Genomic DNA, 26318 nt, shown 5'->3' with positions numbered 1-26318 from the left:
AATCATCAAATCAAATCAGTCCTTACTTTTAGAGATAAATTTGAGTCCCTTGTCAAGAGACTATGATTAGTACTACTTTTTGCCAGAAATGAGGAAGGTAAAAGAGGACAAGGAAGAGGCATAATCCAGGATAATGACCAGTGTAATAGGGTTGTTCTCAGAGCCAGGAAAGTAGTACCATTTTTTAAATCAGACAGGATCTTTTTTTTTTTTTTTTGTAGGTAATCTAACAATCAGCCCTTGGCTAGTGTTTTGGAGTTGTTTTTTTTTTTTTTTAAGATTTTATTTATTTATTCATGAGAGACACAGAGATAGAGCGAGGCAGAGACTCAGGCAGAGGGAGAAGCAGGCTCCATGCAGGGAGCCCAATGTGGGACTCGATCCTGGGTCTCTGGAATCACGCCCTGAGCTGAAGGCAAATGCCCAACCGCTGAGCCACTCAGGTGTTCCAGCCCTTGGCAAAGGTTGGAAGAAACAAATATGATACCTTAAAAAAAATAACAAAATAAAAAGGAATCCTAAGCTTGAGCTTAAAATTAACCAGGTCCACTTTCTTGACCAACTTAAAAACAGCACAGAGCCACCTTAACTCAGAAATTTCTTCCCCATCACTGTTGGAGTCTGCTTCAAAATGAATGCCTAAGAACATGGGCAAGAACAAGAATAGTCAAGTTCTAAAGGTCAAAGGAATCTCAGGAGACCTTTTGGTTTTGTCCCCTTTTTAAACTTTCCAAGATAAGGGATGCCTGGGTGGCTCAGTGTTGAGTATCTGCCTTCGGCTCAAGTCAGGATCCTGGAGTCCTGGGATCAAGTCTTGCATTGGGCTCCCCTAGGAGAGCCTGCTTCTCCCTCTGCCTATGTCTCTGCCTCTCTCTCTCTCTCTCTCTCTCTGTGTGTGTCTCTCATGAATAAATAAAAAATATTTTTTAAAAATAAAATAAACTATCCAAGATAAAACTGTATTTTTCTTTCAACCTCTAGCAGAGATTCCAGTCCACAAGACCCCTTAATATCTTCATAATTCTTTAGGTTCTTCAAAGATACAAGAAAAAAGAACATACCATGATAAATACACTTCAGCGTCCTGGTATGAATGACTGCATAGGCCTCTCTACCTCCCACACCTCCATGCCCCACCCCAGCCACAAAGGGCCCCTCATATAATCTTAATAGAAAATAGTCACATCGAGACTGTTGTGGTACCTGTATAGCTCATGTAGTTACTGAATGGAGCCCCTGGGAAGTGGGTGAAGCCACAGGTATCATTGGTAGGCTCTGGGTCCTGGCACAGCTTACTCTTGGGAGTAGGGGCAGTGTCGGCACAGAGGTCCCCCGTATCCATGGATGGCACTGTCTCCCTACAGGGGTCATCACAGGATTCCCTCTCACTGACCCCTTTGAAGACATGGTAGAGTCCCAGGACATGTCCCACCTCATGGATCATAATGTTGGTATGGCCAGGCATGCCGTAATAGGCTGGGTTGAGGACAACGCCACCTGCAACGGAAGGTTTGGAAAACATCTCTAAGCATGTAATGAATAGCAGCCCTCTGGTCCTTAATTATGTCTTCTGGTAAACATCGTGTTCATTTCAGCCTCTAAGGGAACACTTTATAACTTCTAGTGGCATCCAGTCCCTGCTCTTCCATTTGGTCACAAACACCCTCTAAACTAATCAATAAACATGTCTAGAACCTCTAACATAGATGAGTGCTGTACTAGAAAACAGGGATAGCAATAAAGACAACATGACATGACAGAGGGCCAGGATTCTCAGACCTGGCTACATATTAACTTCACCTAGTGAAGTTAAAAAACACAAATGTCCTAAACACCTAAATGTGAGACCTAAAACTATAAAAATCCTAGAAGAGAGCACAAGCAGTAATATCTCTGACATTGGCAGTAGCAACATTTTTCTAGATAGGTCTCCCGAGGCAAGGGAAATGAAAGCAAAAATAAACTATTGGGACTACATCAAAATAAAAGCTTCTGCATAGTGGAGGAAGCAATCAATAAAATTAAAAGACAACCTACTGAATGGAAGAAGATATTTGCAAATGACATATCTGATAAAAGCATTAATATCCAAAATATATGAAGAACTTATACAAATCAACACCAAAACCAAATAATCCAATTTAAAAATGGGCAGAAGAAATGACCAAACATTTATCCAAAGACATCCAGATGACCAACAGATACATGAAAAGATGCTCAACATCACTCATCACCAGGGAAATGCAAATCAAAACTTAGAAACTTAGGTATCACCTCACACCTGTCAGAATGGCTAAAATCAAAAACACAAGAAACAGTGACTATTGGTAAGGGTGTGGAGAAACTAGAACCCTCTTGCACTGTTGGTGGGAATGCAAACTGGTGCAGACAAACAGTATGGAGTGTCCTTAGAAAGTTAAAAATAGAACTACTCCACTATTCAGGAATCATATCACTGGGTATTTACCCCCAACATACAGAAATACTAATTTAAAGGGACATGTGCACCCTGATGTTTATAGCAGCATGATCTATCTTAGCTAAATTATGGTAGCCTAAGTGTCCATTGATAGATGAATGAATAAAGAAGAGATAGCATATACATATATTTACAATGGAATATTATTCAGCCTTTAAAAAGAATGAAATCTTGCCATTTGCAATGACACGAAGGCAGCTAGGGAGTATAATGCTAAGTGAAATAGGTCAGTCAGAAAAAGGCAAATCTCATATGATTTCACTCATACATGGAACTTAAGAAAAAAATGAGCAAAGGACAAAAAAGAGAGAGGGAGATAAGCCAAGAAACAGACTCTTAACTATAGAGAACAAATTTGGTTCCCAGAGGAGAGGTAGGGATGGATGAAATAAATATGTGATGGAGATTAAGGAAGGCACTTATTGCAATGAGCACTGGATGATGTATGGAATTGTTTAATCACTGTGTTATACAACCGAAACTAATATAACACTGTATATTAACTATACTGGAATTAAAATAAAACAAAAAATTAAAACTCTATTACACTGTTGGTAGAAATGTAAATTGGTACAATTATGGAAAAGAGAATGGATGATCCTCAATCTATGTTTTTAAATTATAATTAATTCATTTCAAAGAAATAAGCTTATATGCAGAAGCAAAAACAAAAAACACAGATGTCCAAATGCTAGCCCAGATGAAATGAATTCAAATATTCAAAGAGGAGGATATACACCTCAGTATCTTTTGAGACTTCTCCAGTTGAGAGCCATTGATCTGGGTGAAAGCACACAGTGTTTAGAGCCAAGAAGTCTAGGTCTGAATCCTGGTTCTCCACTATCAGCTCTGAGTCCTTGAATAGCTATTTGACCTTCTGGAATATTAGTTGTATTTTCTGTAAAGTGGAGATGGCGGCACCTACTTCTTGGTTTTTGTGATTTCTAAAGCCTTTGACACACCATTGGAGTTTAATAAATGACAGTTGTGTGTTCTTCTTCTGATTTCATAACCCCTACCCAAAAGGAGGCAACAACCATTGAGACAAAAGACAAATCCAACTAAACTACCGTGCAATTCAGAATGTCAGAGGCCCTATAGGTATATGCCCTTCCCACCTAGCTCCCCAAAATCTCTCTGACAACACCAAGGGAGGTGTTTCAGAGAAGAGTTCATTGGATCCAATCTGGGTTTTGATGAAAGTCATGGTAACATTTTAATCTCACAAAAGGAAAGGCTAAAGACCTCCAAGTGCCCCAACTTCTATGTGTCTAGTTTCCCAATCCCATCTTTCCAATCCAAGATTCCCAATCCCTGCTTCCCTCCTCTTCCCATGTTTAAAATCACTTGACCTTCCTTCTTCATCTCCAAAAATTGTCAGTATCAGGTCTCATCCTAATCTCTAGGACCTGAAACAGGTCATGTCAATAGCTCTGGACCAACACTCTGGTTGTGTTTCCAGGCTGCCCCTGCCCCTCTGTCTCAGGTCTGATCCCAATTCCCTAGACTTGCTTCATTCATCCTATCTGAGCCCTCCCTCTATCAATAGTCTACTGAGTATAACAGTTCCTCCAAAAGAATAGCCCTGCCTTTCTTTCACAAGATTGTATTCCAAGGATTATGTCTCATTCTTGAATTCTAGGTGATGCCCTATAGATAACTACAGAAATTATTTTATGTGCAGAACAGAATCATAGGATATGTGGTGCCATGCCCACTGGCTTCTGCAATGAGCAACTCAATCTGCCCATTTAGTGACAACCTTACTTCAAATGGAAGTTTCTAAATTCAAGTCCCAGCTTCTACTGTCTACTCAGACATGCTGATATTAACCAAAGCATGCCAAAACCCGTCCTGAAATATGTCCGCTCTCACCTCTAAAACAGAGCTAGATCTTATCTCTCTTGTTTATCATTCCTATCACTTCCAGTAAAAGTTCTTATTCTCCAACATTAACCTTTTTTTCCCTTACATAAAATTATTTCCTGTATATTTCTTTCATTTATGCATCATTATGTCAACATAAAGTAATTTGAAAACAGATTTCAGTAACAGCCAGCATGCCCAGTATTTGAATAAAGACAGCAAAATACAGTATTTCCACATTTCAAGATGCAGACTCCTTCCTGCTTACCTCTGTTGCAGCAGGAATCATCATCATTCATACACCAGGATGCTCTCAGCTCTCCTTCATTCATATCAGCAAAGGTGCTCTAAGAGCACAGGGTTTGTAAATGCCTTCACTGCCTTACAGCTTCCTCCACCACACCCCTACCCCCTACAGCCTTAACCTCTTTCCTCCTTTCCTTCCCTCACCTCTAAGCAAGGTTTGGATTCAAAAAACCAATCTGACAGAAACAGGACTTTGAAAGGCTACAATTCACCTATAAAGTTGAAGTATCCACACTGAGTTCTTCCTAAACCCTGTGGTATCCCATGGTTAAGTACACCCACCTCCTGCAGATTTACACCTCCCTGGAATCTGCCCTCAAAAGCCCTACAGCAGTTCTGTTTAACCCTTTACTTCCCAAACTCATTTGAACACAGATTCTGTTTGAGGTAGAATACCTTTTGATATATGGAATACTAGATTCCTTAGAGCACAATTCATGGAACACTAACAAGGACAAAGAAAGCTCCCAATCAATAGTCATTTTCTACCCATTGGTATGGTCGGTCCATCCCAAGTCCTCTTGGGATCTCTTCCAGTGGTAAAAGAAAGGGGTTACAGTTGAACAGAAATAAGATTAGGGGAGAAGGGATGGCAAAAATAGGAAGATACAGAAGTTTGTACCTCAACCCCAAATGAGATATTTCCAAATCTAGGATATTCTCTTTCAGTAAACCACCTCATGTATAAGGAGATGAAGAAGAATAAAAATGCAAGTCCTCAACACATCCAGCAAATCTCCTCCACACCAATGACAGTTGGCTTTTCTTCCATAGCACTCTTAATGTACATTCCCCAAACAGGAGAATTTAGATTTAACCACATAGCACTTAAGTTTTAATTAAAAACATAAACCTTTAACACACTTACTGTTAAATAGTTTTTTTCCAGGAAGATGGGATTTTTGCCTCCAAATCATTGTATGGAACACAGAATAATGAGCTTAGTTGCTATGTGTGTGTTAGATAGAATATTGTATGTTCTATTTTAGAAGTAAGTAGTCTCTGTACACTAATACATGTTGAGGAAAAAGCCTAAGGTCCTCTTATAGTAATTCTTCTGGCTAGAGCCCAAGTGATTATGGAATCACACTGGAGTGGAACTTAAGGAACTTGGAACATGGTGTTGACCCTAACTAGCTGTACGACTTGACTCTGCTCTTTCACCTTTCCCTAGGTTATCTGCAAAATAAGGTGGTAGCCAGGCTTATCCCTAAGATTCCTTCCTATTCTCATCCTCTGCCTTTAAAAGCTAACATTTCGGACTGTGTGAGACGATCATAAATATCATGTGAAGAAAAACTTGTATTATCGTGGACGGTCATCCCCTGGCCCTGTAACTTGTATTCCATGACCCCCACCTCTCAAGAGCCTGAAGAGAAGGGAAATGCTGGACAAGAGCAGACGCAGGCATTCTACCCTTAGATCTACAAGAATTTCAAGTGATCCAGATTCACTGCCTGCTGGTCCTCACTCCCTCCCCTTCCTCTTCCATGTGCATGGGGTCTCATGAGGTTCTTCTAATCACTCTTTATTCCAACTAAACAAACTTGTGAAATTATTAAGGGAGTGGGTTTTAATCACACACATACTTATATATCCATGTGGGTAGGAGAGGAGAAACATTAATTTATTTCATGGTTTAGTTTATAAAAGTTCTTTAACGTTTTAATAAAAATCACACACACACACACACACACACACACACACATTCACCTCAAAGCCTGAGTGAAGCATAAAGACTTGCTGCCAAAAATCCAAAAAGAAGAATGTGAGAACTTCTTTTCATTAAGAAGGAATAAGACCTGATAAAAAAAAATAAGTAAAAACGGAGTCTCCAGAATAACAACCCCCCTCCTGCCCACTCTGTTATTTGGGTCTGACCAAGGAGGTTCTGAGGAACTGTGATGAATTCCCACCTACTGAGGGAAATGTGCAATTCTTTCCAGGAGTAACTTAATAGGAATAATAAAAAAAAATAGTACAAAATGCTACTTTCCAGTTTCTATTCTATTTTAATATCCAAACAAAGCAGCAATACCTTTTGATGCTGATACCTATGCCCCACACTTTCTTCCATTTCCATTACTACTAGCATGAGTAAGACTCTGAGTGGTTACAGTGGGTCCTTACAGAACTTCACAGAAGCCTCTCACACAAGATGACCTTTGAAGTGACATGGGCTCCTTCTTTGGCTGTGGACACTCACTGGAAATTTATTGATCCTTATCCTTGGGAATATTCCTTAAAAGCCCTCAAGGCTATTTACTGATCTGTTTCATGGTAATATGAGAGTTCCTACCTCAAAGGGTTATTATGGAGATTGAAACAGTGATGTAGACAAATAATTATTTAGCTTGTTTTCTGGAATAAAGTAACCCCAAATGTGTACTAGACCATTTGTCAATATTACTATAATTATATAATGTAGCCTGGCCACACAGGCTCATTTGCCCCCATCCCTGGTTGGCTTCCTCCTTACCATCTTCGTTCATCAGGAAAATGGGAAGGCTAGGGTCTGACCACAAACAGGGCAGACTTTCCAGAGTGAAACCAGGCATTGTTAGGCAAAGGAGACAAACACCTCTACATGAGGAGCTCTGATTTGCCCTTAGGCTGCTCACACTTTATTTCCATGTTATTCTGCTCCTGAAACCCATGGGCACCCAGAAGACAGACAAGACTTGGACAGAGTTACATACAGAGAAGTACCCATTCAATCCATAGACAACATACTGATATTCAAAAATTATTTGTGATAGCTTAAAATTAGTGATTGTATATGGAAAGGAAATCTTATAAGATTGAACTGTTAGTTCAATTCTTCACAGACCTTGCTGGTAGGTCAGATTTACACAAGACACCTTTTTTTCCTGTAATGCTAATAATATTTTCCTCCTCCTTCTCTAGTTATAGAGAATATAATTATCATTTCTTATACTCAAAACCACTGTTCATTTTTGTTTCTCCTCATCTTAGAGAATAAAACTAAAACACAAATAAGGGATTAAATATAGTGGTAGAATGGGGGGATGAGATTCCCTTCCCTACAATTGAATCCCTTTCTTTATGTTCTCTGCTTTTACTTGCTACATTGAAACAGGAAGTAGAAGAAAGACATGCCAATATATGTTTTCAACATTATCTTCATTCTTCAATCTTCACCCTAAGAAACTACCAGATACTACCTTCATTCACCTCCCCAACACCTGTCCAACAAGGCTGCCTAGGAACTGATGACAAAATCCAGGAGTGCCTACTCAGGGGAAACTTTGAAGCAATAGTGTGAATGGAGGGCAACATTTTGAAAATACTCACATTTTATCCCAGTGGCTCCTGGCCCATTACCCCATTGCCAATTCAGAAGCCAGGTTCTTCTGTATTCACCCATTAGCTCACTAGGAGGTACAAGATGAAGTGAAAAGCAAAAAAATGAAGCCATTTTCTGACTTTGAGATTTCCAAAGTCTATGCCATTTGGGCCCTAAGGAGATGCAGGGTTTAGCTAGCATGTTAGGTGAATGAAAGGCAGTGATCCTTGCTTCACATTACCAATGCCATCATCACATCTTAGCCTGGAACAATTTTTTCTAAGCTGGAGGAAGAGAAAAGAGATAAAAGGGAAATAATGGGAATATACAGATGGTGGTGGGTCCAGATGAAGTGCACTGTATTCTGTATTTCAATACCCCAGTAAAAGGATTTAAAATAGGTACATGTGATCTGATAGCAGGGGGATCTTGCCTTATTCCAGTAATGGATTCCTGAGTAAGAGTCCTTGGTCTAGAGAAGATGGCTATAAGGGAAGAGAGACAGAGCTTCCCAGAGATTCCCTGAAGGTGGGACCCTGTGATAGAAACAGTGGCCATCTCATATGACAGCATCCCTGACAATTAAGGACAAAATTAATCCTTTCCCCTATAACCTTGGCATTCATAAGCCATCTCTGGAGTTAGATACAGCCCTGGGCAAAAGAAGCTAATAATAAATGTCTACTGTCCAGCTAAGTAGGGGCTCAAAACAGAAATTAAATTTAATTACAGAAGGATAAATAAAAGCTATAGTTCTTGCATACCTGAATGTATATGCTGAGACTTAAAGTCAGTACCACTAACTTGCACATAGTACATAATATGAGTGGGGCTCCTGGATGCAGCAACTGGTGGCCACATGTGGCACAGCTGTTGCTCAATGGACTGACAGGGAAAGAACAAATACAGTCTTAGAAGACCTTTTAGCCTTGATTATAAGGGACAAGCTAAGGATCCCTGGGTGGCGCAGCGGTTTGGCTCCTGCCTTTGGCCCAGGGCACGATCCTGGAGACCCAGGATCGAATCCCACATCGGGCTCCCGGTGCATGGAGCCTGCTTCTCCCTCTGCCTATGTCTCTGCCTCTCTCTCTCTGTGACTATCATAAAAAAAAAAAAAAAAAAAAAAAAAAAAACATATAAGGGACAAGCTAAAAAATAGGACAGGGTTGCTGTGTGGTCTAGGAGATGGTACAGGGGAAGAAATAAAGGGGAAGTTGCTGATTAAAAGATGAAATCTCAGTAGCAGAGAACCAAAGTCCCAAGGTGATGCTGCATTCCCATGTTGCAACTGGCTTTTCCCAGCTTTAGTACAAGACCGCCAAAGTGGCACATAGTAAAAAGAATGACTCCCAAAGCTACTTTTATTTTAAAAGAAGAAAAAAGCAACACAGGCAGTTTGAGGAAATGACACTAGTTGAATGACTTTAAAATAGTTCTGTAAAATTTTTAGGGCTGAATTTTATGTGGCCATAAAACAAGGAGGTTGAGGGCTGGTCTGCAGGTGCCTACATAATTACTTCGTTACTGGCTAAAACACTCTTCTAAGCATACTCTCCACAATGAAGGGACAAACCTAACAAAGTATGCGTAGGGACTCAAGGTAAGGGAAGAAAGTGCAGAGGTAGACTGACAGCCAAGGGGAGAGAAAGAAATAGAGAAGATTTTTAAAAAGAAGAGGTCACAGGAGCTAGAAAATGAAGCAGGCTTTTAACAAAACTAGCCCAGAACCCATTCATCAACTCTTGTATCGGTTTCTTAGTTTTACAGCCTGTGCTCTCATAGAAGGAAGTCCTTGTTCTGAACAAGGCTGAACCAAGACAAGAATGCATAGAGGGTGAAGAGTTTACAGTCTGATGTCATTTTCTGTCTTCTTTTATACTCTCTCAGCCACTCCTGTTGTCAAGTATCAAGCACTCAGGGTTCTCTAGCCACCCCCACACATGAGAAAAATAATCCCATTAATAAAACTGGAAGATGTTATTCCTGTTATTATTCTGGGCATCAGAGACAATATGTTAATCCTTTCTTGCTGTGGATGAGGGTAATGCTACACACACACACACACACACACACTGGTACCAGACTTTTAGGCAACAAAGAGTTATGAATGGAAAAAATATTTTAAAAATTCATTAATAAATGAATAAATCAGCACTTCCTGAACATCTATTCAATGTCAGTTACTATTCTAGGCTCCAAGGATTCAATAATTACTAGGACATATTTTAAAAGAGGAGATCTTTGGGGACGTCTAGGTGGCTCAGTGGTTAAGCATCTGCCTTTGGCTCAGGTCATGATCCCAGGGATCGAGTCCCACGTCAGGCTCCCCACAGGGAGCCTGCTTCTCCCTCTGCCTATGTCTCTGCCTCTCTCTGTGTGTCTCTCATGAATAAATAAAGTCTTTAAAAAATATAAAGATAAAAGAGGAGTTCTTTGGGGTGCCTAGGTGGCTTAGTTTGTGAAGCATCCGACTCTTCATTTTAGCTCAGGTCATGACCTCAGGGTCATAAGATCAAGCCCCACACTGGGCTTTGCACTGAACATGGAGCCTGCTTGGGATTTTCTCTCTCCCTCTCCCTCTGCCCTTTCTCCCCCACCTCACCCCCTACTCAGATGCTGTCTCTAAAAGAATAAAAATAAATAATAAATAAATAAATAAATATCTTTCGGGCAGCCCGGGTGGCTCAGTGGTTTAGCACCGCCTTCAGTCCAAGGCATGATCCTGGAGACCTGGGGTCGAGCCCTGCGTCAGGCTCCCTGCATGGAGCCTGCTTCTCCCTCTGCCTGCGTCTCTGACTCTCTCTCTGTGTCTCTCATGAATAAATAAATAAATAAATAAATAAATAAATAAATAAATAAATAAATCTTTAAAAAAATAGAGATCTTTCAAGTCATCATATAAAAGGTGACTACTTTCCTTATTTACAAATTCATGAACCTACCTTTGGAGCACTTCAATTTCAGAGTATGAAATTCACATCCTAAGACAAATTTTGTCTAAAGTTTTCAAAATCCAAGAGTGCTCCTTATATGTTCAAAACCGCAAGACACCCAGAATAACTCTATTTGCTAAATATCATCTTCTGACAATGTAATAATCTATAATAGCAGCTAGTGGGTATTCCCAGTCCTCATCTTGCTCATCATGTAGCTTGTCTCATGACAGATTCTATAAATCCTCCTATTTACATGTGCTCTCCAGTTTATACATCTCATTCACTCCTTATTTCCTGGGAGAATCATCCTGCTTTGGCATAGTAAAGAGGAGAGCAGGGGACTGGGGACAAAATCTGTGTCACTTTACTCCAGCCATCTAATGACCACTTGTACCAGAGTGCTCCTTGTCACCTTCCAGTAGATTCTTCCACCTATCCCATTCTGGAGTCTAACCCTGCACTCCACAGAAACAATCTGGCTGAGATTATCAGACTTCCCACATGTCATATCCATTTCTCAGCACTTGCCACCTTAGCCACCTTGCACATGAATATGTCACCCTAATGTCAACATCCACAGTTTGGTTGGGAGGAAGCTGAATTTTTCCCTGGGGGACTCCTACAAAAGTTCTGGTTGGGGGAGAGATATCTTACCTCTGCGTAAATTTTGCTGCTTTTATCTTCCCTTGCCCCCTACAGTGCTACTCCTTTGTGTTCCCCCAGATACCTGCCACAGCTGCATCACCCTGTGCTAGTTTTCTCCTCCCGTCCACTGAGTTCCAAAGGAGCCAATATCTTCCCTGGGTACAAAAAATCTCCAGGTTGAAGGTAAGGTGGTAGGTTGAGGGCACAACCAGGAAGGTTAAACACAGACACATTGTATTTGAAGCTTCTACTACTTTTTCTGCTACTACTAATGGAGCTGATATTTATTGATGTCCTAATATGTGCCAGTTCTCTTCCTTGTGCTTATTATCGCTATTTTATATATGGGAAAGTAAGGCTCAGAGAGGTGATTTGCTCAAGATTCTATTTGTTCATATCCAAGGGAAACCCTAACCCACTCTATGGTTCAAAGACTTATTTTCCTAAAATGGTCACATATCTGGACCTCTTGAAGACCCTATATGTTTAAACCCCCATATGATCCAGGTTCAAGTCCCTTCACACACAGTTCTTGGGACCTTGAACACTGGGACATGTTGTTAGTGATCTAATCAAGATCTCTGAGTGTTCTTTGGTTGTACACACCTATTCCCTAGAACAACTGGGAAGCTGATTGGCCCAGAAAACTCTTAAGTGCCTAACTTCTGTGCCCAGGAGTGACAGACTCTCTTCTCTAACCTAGCCAACATGACTTGTACTGACTTCATCTCTCTGCAGCAGCTGCATATGTGGGCCACAGGTGAGTTTCTCAAAATTCTCTCTCCTTCAGTGTATTTCTAAAAATTCTCTCTTCCCTCAATCCTGCTCCTCCTCCTGCTTTTGTGAAAGTCCCTACATAGATTGTAGAGATCCCAAACTCAACATATCCAAATCAAACCAGGTCCCCATTTGCTCCTCCTTTTCCTGTATTTTCTACCTTGGCACCACTATCCAGGCAAATAGAATTCCGTTTTTTCCCATCTACTTATTTATGTGAACAAATTTGTCAGCACTCAGAGCTATGGAAGGGGGAAAAAAAAGCAACATAATTGATGCTAAATCCCATTTCAATGTAGCAATAATTACATTCATCCACAAAGATAAGAACTAATTTGGGGAAGAAAAGCCACACTTATCTCATTAAAATATGCATTTCTCATTTTGTTTACTATTTATTAATCAACATTTTAAAACAGTGTTTTGATCAATTTTGGACAAGCAGCCATTTGAAAAGATAACTCATAGAGAAGAAATCTTCTAACACTTTAAAACTTATGATCAGTATCAATATCCTGGTCTTGATATTGTACTACAGTTTTGCTGATGTTACCATTGGAGGACAGGAGGTAAAGTGTATGTAGAATTTTTTGTATTATCTCTTAGAATTATATGTGGATATGCAATTATCTCAAGATTAAAAGTTTAATTAAAAATTATCACAAAAGAAAAAAATTATCACAAAAGAGTTATTTAAAATATGTTTTTGGCAGAAAAATAAATAACTAAAGACTTTAAAAATATGCATATGTTACATTAATATAAAGTTCTACAGGAGAAATAGAATGGAAACACAAATTTAAACAAAAAAAGATGCATTGAATAATTTCCCAATGTTAAAAAAGTGCGTGGTCATTAATTTGTGAATTATGGTGGTTATATGACACTGTTACTGAAGATTCTATTTAGGAGAGTAGATCAAAAATCTATTTTAAAATGTCAATCATTTAAAATAATACATAATTATATTCTTTGCCACTATTTTAGATGTTGCTCTTAGAATGTATGAAGGGGTTCAGAGTTTTTCAAAAGGTTTGGGAATACAAGAGTAAAAATATGTTTGCAAAGCATGACACTAGCTATTCCAAGTACCTCCCACTTCTAAGCATGCCCAGGTTTTTAACAGCCTGAATCTTGGCATCTATCAGTCCTTCTACTCTGGAATGCTGTTTCATTGTCTGCCAAGCCAACTTCTACTTATCTTTCAACTCTCCTCTCCCGCCTCTGCCCCTCTGGGAATCCTTCTCTGATGCTTTGAGCACAATTAGGCACTTTCTCTTCATGTTCCTACCTGACTTCATGGGCAGTATCATCACACAGTAGTGAAAGCGTATATTTGCATATCTGCCTCGCAGTTATATTGTGGAAACATTTAGGGTAATCTCATTTTACTACTGTATCTCCAGTATTACCACAAACAGATTCAACTACTTTTCTTTGAATGAATGATTAGGAGCATGGTATCAATAGCTTATGAAAAGGCTGGTTTACTGCAAATTTAAGTCTTCTGCCTTTGAAGATACATTTTCAGTTTAAGTGCAGTGTCCTAAGGCTAAAGATGTTCAAACAATTAACAGTAGAGCTCAAGGGAAACTCATTCATTCATTTACTTATAAAAAAAAAATTCTACCCTGCATTACCATAGTATTAAAAGTACAAAAGCAAAAAAAAAAAAAAAAAAGATAAAAATAAATAAATAAATAAATAAAAGTACAAAAGCATGTTGAAAGTCAGAAATGATGTGGTTGGAAAAGCACAACTGTGAATTACACCAGTCTTTCCGTGTACTGATTTAAGCCATTGGTAGTCAGAAATTGGATTCAATCTTCAATCTCTCAGGTTAGTGTACTTATCTGCTGGGTCCCTCAGCTGACCCTCAAAATGATGGGATTCTTCAATGTTGACACAAATAGATAATCTTAATCTTGAGTCTTAAAAATACTCTATTTAGAAAATCCTCAATGTCTTCCTCTGTCATGTTCTGCCAGCTGTCTGTACTACTCTACATGTGATGTAGGTCAATATGGTTCCTTTGTTCAGTCACAATCATGACTGAACAAGAAGAAATAAATAAGAACACAAGCAATTTCACACTGAGCCAGATCTTTCAGCTGCTCAGGCTAGTCTGCTACTTTTGAAAAGTATATTAAGGAACATGTTATAGGAAAATGGTTATTCCTAAGAGGCTTAAGGATAAAATATAAATATACCTAGTCTCTTTTGCAATTCATTATGAGTCAGTGACTCATGAGATAATTTAAACATTTCTTGAAACCATTTAAATTTAATACTCCATTCATTTATTCATTCATCCCTTCATTCAGTGATATTCATGGAATATCTACTAGATGTGGCATACTCTGCTTATGCATAAAGGTCACAGTCCTTATTCAGATTTCACTAGTTTTTACATATACTCCTGTGTGTGTGTGTGTGTGTGTGTGTTTTACAGTTCTATGCAATTTTATCACATGTATACCTCTGTATAACTACTGCCACAATCAAGATACTGAGCTGTTCCATCGCCATTAAGATCTCTCTCCTGCTATCCTTCATGTCACATTCATACTATATCCCTCCCCCATACCCCAATTCTGACTTCAGGCAACCACTAGCTTGTTCTTTGTCTATCATTACCTCATTTTGAGACTACTACATAGAATTTTGAAAATACTACATAAACTCAGACAGCATGTAACTTGTGAGTTTTTTTTTCATTCAACATAACACACTTGAGATCCATCTAAGTTGTTTAATGCTTTCATACTTTGTTCCTTTTTACTTTTGGGTAGCATTCCATTGTGTGGATGTAGCACACTTTGTTTAAACAGCTAGCATGGAAGGATGCTTCTGTCATTTCCAGTTTTTAGACTCTTACAAATGAAGCTGCTATGAAAACTGATGTATAGGTTTTTGAGTAGACATATGTTTTAATTTCTTGGGGATAAACATCTAAGAGTTCAGTTGCTGGATCTAGGTTTAGTTTTAGAAGAAACTATCAAAGTATTCTCCAAAGTGGTTGCTATTTTACTTTCCCACCAGCAATGTATAAGAGATCTGGTTTCTCTGCATCCCTGCTGGCATTTAGTATTGTCACGGTTCTTTATTTTAGCTCTTCTAAAAAGTGTGTTATAATATCTCATGGTGGTTTTAATTTGTATTTCCCCAATGGCTAATGATACTGAACATCTTTTCATGTGCTTATTTTCTTTGTTAAAATGTCTATTCATGTCTTTGCCCATTTTTTAACTGAAACATTTGTCTGTTGAATTTTGAAATTCTTTATATATTCCAGATACATATCTTTTATGAGATGTATGGTCCACAAGTATTTCTTCCAGGTCTGCCATTTCTTTGTTCATGTTAAAAAGTGTTTCTCAGAGGAAATGCTTTAAATTTTTTATCAAGTCCAATTTGTCATTTTTATTTTTATGGACCACGCTTTGGGGGTCATATATAAGCACTCTTCATCTAGCCCTGCTCTGCCCTGAAGATTTTCTCTTATATTTTCTTTTAAAAGTTCTATAGGTTTACTTTAGGAGGGGGAGTTGTTTCTTTTATTATTATTTAAATTCAATTAATTAACATATATTATTAGTTTCAGAAGTAGAGATCAGTAATTCATCAGTCTTATATAATACCCAGTGCTCATTACATCCCATGCCCTTCTTAGTGCCCATCACCCAGTTACCCCATCCCCCCACCCACCTCCCCTCCAGCAACCCTCAGTTTGTTTCCTATGATTAAGAGTTTCTTATGGTCTGTATCCCTCTCTGATTTTGTCTTGTTTTATTTTTCCCAGGTTTGTTTCTTTTAGTAACCAGAATCATGCTGTATGTATTATTCTTTGATGTGCTTATTGGGGATGTTCTCAGTTTAGCACATTCCTTTTATCCTTTATATATTTCACAGAATTAGTGTCACTATGTGGGTTGCTTCATTCTTCTGTTACAATTATGCCCACTTTTGTGCACAAACTAGAGCACAGGGGTTGGAATTTGATAGGGAAGAGTGTCAGTTTGAGTCCTTGTCAATCCAAGGTAAAGGCGTGTTGACTTGGCAATGAGCAGATGGCAGGTAGTGCATGCTGACTCAGGGAGGAGGGCAACTGGACTGTGGATTTGGGACTCACAGGCTGATGGCATTGTGTGTGACATGGGCATGACTGGTTTTGCTCCTGGTCATGAATTCCTTTAACTTTTGTTTTTCTGAGAAATTCTTTCTTTCTATGCTGAATGAAAGCCTTCCTGGATAGAGTATTCTTGGCTGCAGGTTTTTTGGGGTTTTTTGTTGTTGTTGTTGTTGTTGTTGTTGTTGTTTTTTCTTTTAGCACTTTGAATATATCATGATGTTCCTTCAGGCCTGAAAAGTTTCTGCTGAAAAATCCACTGATAGCCTTACGCAGTTTCCCTTATATGTAACTGCTTTCCTTTCTCTCCTGCTTTTAAAATTCTCTCTCTTGGGCATCCTGGGTGGCTCAGCGCTGCCTTTGGCCCAGGGCATGATCCTGAGGACCCTGGATCAAGTCCCACGTCAGGCTCCCTGCATGGAGCCTGCTTCTCCCTCTGCCTCTGTCTGTGCCTCTTTCTCTCTCTGTGTTTCTCATGAATAAATAAATAAAAATCTTTAAAAAAATAAAATAAAATTCTATCACTTACTTTTGGCCATCTTATTTACTTTGTATAAAAATATGGAACACTTCACCTGTCATCCTGATGCAGGGGCCATGCTAATCTTCTCTGTATTATTACAATTTTAGTATATGTGCTGCCGAAGCAAGCACTAGGTATACTTTTTATATTTAAATCTCTGATCTATGTTAATTTTTTTTACAAGGTATGAAATTCATATCGAAATTCATTTTCTTTTATCTATGGATGTGTAATTACTATAACATCATTTGCTGAAAATACTTATGGCTATTAATGTCTGTAGTATATATAAAAAATACTACTCCTTTCATTTCTCATAGTGGTTATGTATTCTTTCTCATTTCCATTTCTTTTTTTTAATAAATTTATTTTTTATTGGTGTTCAATTTACCAACATACAGAATAACACTCAGTGCTCATCCCGTCAAGTGCCCCCCTCAGTGCCCGTCACCCATTCACCCCCACCTCCCGCCCTCCCCCCCCTTCAATTTTTCTGGGGATTTATCAATTCTTTGCCCCTCCCCCCCAAAACTGAACTCTGTTAATTTTTTTCTAATTAATGTTTAATTTCTATTTTATTTCTTTTCTTATTTTTATTATTTCCTTCTGTCATCATTTTTTAAATTTAATATATTATTCTTTGCTACTCTCTTGAGATGGATACCTAGCTCAGACATTTTCTTTTTTAACATATAAAGCTATAGATTTCACTCTACTTAGAACTTCTTGTATATACCATAAATTTTGATAGGCCCTATTGTCATAGTCATTTCATTTAAAATATGTTCTATTTCCATTGCAATTTATTCCTTGAGCCATGAGGTAATTAGAAGTATATCACAGTTTCCAAATATTTGGGGATTTCCCAGTTTTTTGTTGTATTTTATTGTTATTGACTTCTATACCTTATTTCCAATGCTTTGAGAGAGCAAGACTTCCTGAATGCAATCCTTTGTAGTTTACTCTTTGGCCCAGAACTCTCAGAAAATTTTCTATGGTACATAAGAATGATGTATATTCTTTACTGTTTAGGCATATTAATTTTGTTAATTAAGCCATAAATTAAATTCTTTAACTTCATTTACTTTCTTTTCCATCTTTTGTGCAACTGTTGTCATATTTTAATTATACATATATTTTAAACCAAAAACCATTACTGTTATTACTTTTAATATTTTTATCCTTTCTTGTATCATTCATTTCTTTTTGTATGTCTCTTCTCATCTGGGGTCATTTTCTTTGTTAACTTTCTTCAGCATTATTTTACCACTGATGTTAAATTATCTCAGTTTTATAGGTCTGAAAATATTTTTAATTTTTCTTTATTTTAAAAGATATTTTTGCTGAGTATAGTATTCTAAGTTGACAATTATTTTCTTTTTGCATTTAAAAAATTATATCTGTTGTCTTATGACTTCTATAGTTTCTGTTGAAAAGTGAGCATATGAATCTCATTGTTTGTCCTTTTAGTGTAATGTACTACTACTCAGCCATCAAAAAAAAAAAAATGAAACCCTGCCATTTGAAATGATGTGGGTAGAACTAAAGAATATTATGCTAAGTGAAATAAATCAATCAGAGAAAGACAATTATATGATCTCACTATGTGAGAATTTATGAAACAAAAAACGGGATCATAGGAGAAGAGAGGAAAAAATAAAACAAGATAGAATCAGAGAAGGAGACAAACCATAAGAGATTCTTCATCATAGGAAACAAACTGAAGTTTGCTGGGGGGGATGGGGGAAGGGGATGGGGTAAGTGGGTGATGGACATTAAGGAGGGCACGAGATGTAATGAGCACTGGGTATTATATAAGACTGATGAATCACTGACTTCTACCTCTGAAACCAATAATATATTATATGCTAATTAATTGAATTTAAATATAATTAAAAATTAAAAAATTAAAAACAAAATTATGTACCTTTTTCCCTCTAGCTACTTATAAGTATTTTTTTCTTTGTCTATAGTTGTTAAGTACTTTTGCTATAATGGACCTAGTTGTGGTTGTCTTTCTATTTTATCTTTCCTGGGGTTTGTAAAACATTTGAATCTGTTGTTTGCTATCTTCTGTCACTTACAAGTCTTAGCCATTATCTCCTTGCTATTTTTTTCTGCCCCAATATCTTTTTCTTCTTCTAGAACTCTAATTTACATTAGAAAATTTTCATCAGGTCTTAAATGTCTCAAGTTATTTTCTATATTTTTCTAAAATTTTCCAATATTTTCTATATTTTTCTCTCTGAGTTTCAATACGAATGTCTTCTACAATTTTTTAGTTATTTAATCCTCTCCCCTGATCATAAACTTATCTATTAATTTCCTAATTTCACCTGTACTTTTTGTTCTAAAATTTCCATTTAATTTATTATTATAAATTCTAGTTCTCAGAAGATACTCTGCATTTTAATATATGTTTTATAACATATTAATCATAGTTATCTTGGATCCCTGGGTGGCTCAGCGGTTTAGTGCCTGCCTTTGGCCCAGGGCGCAATCCTGGAGTCCCGGGATCGAGTCCCACGTCAGGCTCCTGGCATGGAGCCTGCTTCTCCCTCTGCCTGTGTCTCTGCCTCTCTCTCTCTCTCTCTCTCTGTCTATCATAAATAAATAAATAAATCTTTAAAAAAAATCATAGTTATCTTAAAGCCAATATTCAATACTCCAATATCTGGGTAATCTGTGAGTCTGTATTTATTAATGACTGCTTATTTCTTTGTTTAGCTAAGTTCATAATCATTTGTCCCTGTTTCTTGGCATAACTGATAATTTTTTATTGATTGCTGGATATCATGCATGACAACTTGTAGAGGCTTTTCATGATGCTATCTTCCTCCAGAGGAAAGAAGAAAATACCAATTTCCTCTTGTTTGCAGTTAAATGTAGCCAAATGACTTTCTTTCACACAGGGAGTGACGAGGCAGGATTTCAGGCTTTGTGTAATCTGGACTATTTCTGTTTGCTATATCACACAAGGTGTCTCAGCCCTACCCCGCCCCCACCCCTTGATAGGGCCTCAACTCCAATTTTTTCTTCCCTCTACTATGAGACTCCTGAAACTATTATTTGACTTTTGAATCTCTCACAAATTATTTTATACTTGTTTTCTTGGCTGATGGCCCTGGGAATGTATGGATTAGTAGTTAGCAAATATCTTAAAAGAAAATCATGAGCAAAATATCACTCTTTATGGGGTATTTCTGTTTCTATGTGAGTCTTGGATGACTTGGACGGCCTGACTTCTAATTTTTGTCTCTCCATTAGTGAGACTTCAGCAGGCTCTAGACTGCTCTCTACTCTGCCTGTATTCCTTTCACTGAGAACTTGGCAATTTTCCTGAATGGAAAAAAACAACTGAGTTATATTTAGAGCTCACTTCAACGGATTTTTCTTATCACTGGGATTGGGCCCTCAAATCCTTGTTGTTTTGTCTGCTGTCTAATGTCTTCAAATAGCTTTTTTTTCCTGGTATTTTATCCATTTTTTATAGTTAAATGAATCTTATCAGTGGCCCAGCTCCAATAAAGTTAGAAAACATTCAGTGGTCTGCTCTCAGCTCAGTAATTCTTATCAGGAGGCCAAAACTTGTTTTCATAATGACCAGGTAGATCATTTCTAAAGGTTTTCAAACACAGATTCAGTTCCTAATGATAGACCTGGGACTCATGAAAACCACTGCTTGATAAATCTTGCTGTCAGGACTCCCTCACATATATACGAAAAATGTTACTGTCACCAAGTCCGGTGCACACTAATTTAGAGATACTTTTTTGCCGTGCTATATGCTCCTCTGCTACCATCGTTTTTAATGAGGATAAGGCAAGACACTGAAATTCACTATTAAATGGATTATTGGAATATGACCATCTAGCCTACCATGAAGGCTGGAATGACACATTTGTTTCATCTAGAAAGCAACACTAACCTCACAAATTTCTGATTTCTCACATACTCCAAGCTGAAAATACAAAATTTAATGATAAAAGGACAGCAGAGCCCTAAAACTGTATCACATACTATAGAGCCAATGAAACCCAGCATACTAGCAAAACATTCTGTTTAGATCACCACATGTTCAATTTTTTATTGTTTCCTTCTTTGCTTAAGATATATACCCCTTCTAAATGTTGACCTGATTCATTCCAGAAATTTTCATATTCTGGTTTCCTCCTCAACAGCAGTAATATATTTTCATCTATCACTAACTACTGCTCATCCTCCTTTTTCTCTAATCCACAATACTAGCTGTCCTTTGGAAATTTGCCTGTATTTTCTTTAATTATCAATGTAACATGTTCTGGACTCCACAATGACCCCATTATACATGGGTTTGACACATATAACATTATGTGATCTTTCTTCAATTTATGTCTTTCTGCTTCATATTTATTACTGAGAAGATTTAACTTTGCATAGCCTCTTTTAAATCATTTATAAAGTGATTTCCAGTCTCTATAATCATTCTCTTTCCAACATGAAAATTCCTCCCAATTATGGTAATTCAGTTTTAAAATAAATTTTGGTAAAATCCCAGTCAAGATTCTTTGAAAGTACATAAAAATTATATTGAATAATTACTCCTTATCCACATTAACTGATTTAATGGCTTTTTAGTTGACCAGTAATATCTCCTTTCCAATAACAATAACAAATTACAAAAGGAATTATCTTTCTTAAGAATGTAGACGTTCTGCTCAGTATTAAGTTGTCACCTTTTTCCTAAGTAAGCAGGGAAACCCCACCTGCCTGAACTTCCCAGGATTTCTTCTCAGAAGCCCAATCCTAGATCCATGGATCCTGAAGAGCCATGCACAAAGCCCACAAGTCTTCTGTCACATTGATTACCATAAACCAGGTTTCATAGCCCAGCTGCCTTCTTTGCTAATTTCCCCCTTGACAAGATACAAAATGAGGCTCTCCAAGACACAAAATGGATCTTATTACACATCAGCAATTCGTTTACATCTAGTTCACATATTTGTCTAGAACATCCTGAGTCTTTGCCACTCTTTGCTCTAATCCCTCTTTCTTGTCTATATTGAAACATTTTGACAGATTCTCCCCAAAGGCCATTCCCAGCCCAAGGCAGTTAATTCATTGAGTAAAATTTTTCTCTTTCTTTCTATTTCCCTCAAACTCACTTCTCATAATCATTTGGGGCCTGCTCAATTTTTCTACCATATTTGGTCTTCATTTCACTTACCCAGGTGACTAATGGCTTCCTTGTCCCAAGGCCAGGTGGCAGCACCAGCAAGGTCTTCCCGCACTGAGCTAGCAAAGTAGACATTGAGGAAGTGCGTACTATTGAGCTGCAGTGCCTCCTTCAGCTCCTTCACACTCATGTATGCCCTGGAGAGCACACAAGAGAAGAAAATGTCACACCAAAGAATCAGGACATTGAAAATAGAACCAGACCTGATCAGACTGACACTCCAGCCAGCATTGCCCTTTAGAGGGGCAGAGAGACAGAGACCAGGCTGTCTTGAAGATAACAAAAAAGGCACTAGTACACATTTAAGATATTTTATTCCAAGATAAAATTTATTCCAAGATAAAAAAAAAACAGATGAGTTATAGGTAGAAGAAAATATCATAAAATTATTACAAAGATATTTTTCTTTCTAGTCCCTTAATCCATAGAAACTACTCCAACTACCTTATGCTACTTATCAAGTATCTTTACTGGTGGCCTTCAAAGTACGAGGAACTGTTATGTTTGTACTTATGCACAGAATTAAAGGTTTATTAAAAACACATGCCATATGGCCCATAAAAGGGGGAAATGAGCATTTTATCTCTTTTTTAAAAAAGATTCTTATTTATTTATTCACGACAGAGAGAGAGAGAGAGAGAGAGAAGCAGAGACACAGGCAGAGGGAGAAGCAGGCTCCGTGCAGGGAGCCTGACATGGGACTTGATCCCGGGACTCCAGGATCACACCCTGGGCTGAAGGCAGCACTAAACCACTGGGCCACTGGGGCTGCCCTGCATTTTATCCCTTTATAAGCTCATATATAGTCAAAGACTTCCTTCTTCCTGGCATCAGTGAAAGTTTAAACTTACCATAAGCAAAGAGACTCACTCAACAGTCTCACTGAAGAGCTATTTTAAGAACAAACAACTAAACAAACAAACAAACAAACAAACAAGGCGGAGCTAGTGGCCCTTGCATTTATTGGATACATCATCCCATAGTGACCATAGTCTGCCACTCAAAAAGAGGAATATTCTACCACAGCTTCAAGTCGGCAGACATCTCCTTCAACATTAGTTGGAAATTTCCTTTATAGATCATGCATCATTATTGCTGTTCTGATAGACAAGCTGAAATCCAGAAGCTCATGTTAGGACAGCATGACGCTTCTTTTCTTGTGTGTTCTGCCTCCCAACCACACTGCTGATGCAATCTATTTAATCCACATGTAGGATATACTGGCAAGGAGTACCCAAGAAATGGATCCCAAAGAAGATTGTTTTTGTATTCTTTGGAACAGAACCAAAAAGAGGAATACAAATTAAGAAACAAAAAATATTCTGCTTTAGAACTAAGATACTTGGGAGAAAAGATATTTAAAAATACTTTTTCATATTGACTTGTAATATCTTGGAAAAATAGTTCTAGGCCCCAAGAAATCATCCAAATTCCATGAGGTGATGTCAGATGTGATCAGAGGGATATTCCTTCTGCTGCTTTCCTGGAGACACAATGTTTTTTGGACTGTTGCCTGCTTTTCTCTGGATATTGGTCACATTCTCTTTCTCTTTCTCCTTAATTAAAAATAATTACAATTTCCTGTATTGACAAATTGATGGTTTGGAGCTGTGATGACATCAAGTCATTCTTCAACATAGAGATGTAGGCCAGAAGAAAAGAGCAGAGAAAAGGTGAATGGGAAAAGAGAGAAAAGGAAAGGAATGGAAAGGACAAATAAGGGCAGAGAGAACTAGAGACTGAGCCTACACACAGCTCAGGATACCAAGGAAGACAAGTCACACCCTTTTTCTGTTCCTATTCCAGAGTTCCCATTAAAACTGGGAGTTGGTAACTTGACAGTTTCTCTCTTTTCTCCTCCCTCATTCTCCCTCAAATCCCCCTATTCCTGGCACAGTTTACTTGGGCTATCTGTGTGTTACTGGCTTCTCCATCTGCCATTTACCAGTCTTGGCTGCTATCCTTGTCCTCCCTCAACCCAGCAGTTCCACTAATTTCCCTTGAGCACACTCCAAGAGGCCTCCTCCTCCACCACCAACCTCATTAGCTGGTTCTACTCATCTCTCTTTTCCTTCTTGGCCCCACCCTCCCTCCAGTCATAAATTACCCTTCCAGATGAAAGTATTTATGTCATGCTGGTGGCAAACTGGGTGTGGTTGCTCCAACTCCTGCACTACACAGAGATATATGTAGACAGAAGTCGGCAAGTATAAGGAGGAGAACACATTTTTAAAAGCTAGAGACAGTTGGAAAGAGTCACTAATCGAATTGATAAAAGAAAACCTTATTTTGTTGGAAACAAAGATTTTTTTCTAGATTATTTCCTTAATCTAAAAAGGGTAAAACTATAGATATCAGTGTTTCTGCTTCGCATGCTGAATGCTCTACCTATTATAACCTATACACCTTTTCACAAGTTAATCAGAGCTGATAAAGATAAACATTTTATTAATGCGACCAGAGTTGGCTTAGACCTTAGGTATAGAAAAATGAATATTACTCTTAAATTCAGAGCTAAAGGCAATTATTTCTAAATAAATGATTTATGAAGAGATAGACTTGACATCCAAAATAACTTAATATTCAAAGAAAGGTCAAATAATATGCATAAATGTCATAAAAAAGCACAAGTGTCTTGAACTGACCAGAACTGTATATGAAAAGGAAGATGAACTACATTAATCTGCTTAATTTCTGCCAGGATCTCCTTTTGCTCATCCTCCCCATTCTCCAGACTGAAGTACTCACTTTTTCCTGAGGACTCAGAGTGACCAAAGCAAAGTTGTGTTTTGATTTTTGTAAAAATTGCCTCAGAATCAAGCTCTGCCTGAGACTGATATGTTAAGTTCTTCTGCCCAGCACTCAAGTCTGTTATTTCTGACATGGTCCCTAGAAGAATGCACATCTCCCTCACCACTTTACGACTGTGGCCCACTGGGATTAACCATTGCCTGATACCCAGTGCCTGTGTTTCTTTGTCTTTCAGACTTAATGCACTCATTTTGATCCATGCCATGCTTCCTGACTGCTGACCCCCAACCACTCTCTAGTGTCTAGATGTACATGCAAGCCCCAACTTTTGCTTAGTTTCTAAGTAAAAGTGAAAAAATACTTCAGAAAGCCTATTTGTGCTCTAGCTTAATAGTCAGCTGTAATTCCTTTATAGACTGATAGAAATAATTGCAAGAAGGAAGCCAGAAAGAAGGAAAAGATCATGAGCTGTCTGAAGGACATTGAACTGTATCAAAAATTGGCATGTTGAAAAACAAGACATAAAGGATACATGTGTGTCTTGAGATCTCCAGAGGAAGACCCTGACTGTATTCTACAGGATAAAGCAGCCTCCATGACAACAAAACCAGATGCCCCCAGAACCCTCAGTCAATTAGCCTCAAGGAAACAACTCTTTAGTCTGCAGAGTACCAACTAGTGCTCTCCCAGTGCCCAGAGCAACTCTAAAAACTTAGTTTTTCTCCTTCTCTCAAATTCCTCCTGCTCTTAGATGCCTGGTACTCTACTACATCACCATATACTTTACTCTTCTTTTTATTTTCCCACCTCCTAGTTAGTCCATACACATCAGGGGTTCAGTGCCTTGCCCACAGCCCTCTCCTTCCCCACCTCCTATCATCCATTACTCAGGAAATTTCAATATCTATGTGAAATATCACTGAGAACAGTCTTCTTTTTGACTTCTTCACCTCCAATTGGCCCCATACCATATATTCATGGTCACCCTTACTCAGAGTGGTTTTTATGCCTGATCTCTCATAGATCTTTAATTCTACTTGTTTAAACTTTCACTTGAACTCAAATAAAAAAGAATATACAAAAAAAAAAAAAACCTTTCACTTGTTTATGGTTACCTCCTCTCCAGGAATGATTTGAGATCATCATTCTTTTCTTGTGCCTCCTCTTCCACCAATCTCAATCTTTTATTCCTCTCTTAGTAAATGATCATGCTTCCTTCTTCAATGATGGATTTGAAGCCATTCATCATGTACTCTAATAGATACACACACATTTTCTTCCTTACCTATTTTTATTCTCTTATCTCTGGTCCCACAGGATGAGGTTTCTGAGCAAATCATAGCTAACACCCTGTCTTTTTCCTTCTCCCTTTCCAATTCAAACT

The 26318-nt window shown here is 38.1% G+C and overlaps 1 protein-coding gene and 1 pseudogene across 2 annotated transcripts in view; both read right to left on the bottom strand.

The window, feature by feature from the left end:
- The window catches only part of PAPPA2 (pappalysin 2), a 456471-nt gene that overhangs the window by 146670 nt on the left and 283483 nt on the right, over window positions 1-26318 (bottom strand). For both annotated transcript variants that reach the window (XM_072830732.1, XM_072830733.1), the window contains 2 exons: window positions 22175-22320; window positions 1204-1497 (listed from right to left, as the gene is read on the bottom strand). In XM_072830732.1, the coding sequence (XP_072686833.1) occupies window positions 1204-1497; window positions 22175-22320 (440 nt within the window). The remainder of the gene's footprint in view (window positions 1-1203; window positions 1498-22174; window positions 22321-26318) is intronic.
- LOC140636188 (U6 spliceosomal RNA) lies at window positions 17001-17099 on the bottom strand (annotated as a pseudogene).

Source organism: Canis lupus, chromosome 6 (genome assembly GCF_048164855.1).
Source record: "Canis lupus baileyi chromosome 6, mCanLup2.hap1, whole genome shotgun sequence".
NCBI lineage: Eukaryota > Metazoa > Chordata > Mammalia > Carnivora > Canidae > Canis > Canis lupus.
The sequence above is the reverse complement of the archived record's forward strand: the minus strand, read 5'-3'. Positions and strand labels throughout refer to the sequence as shown.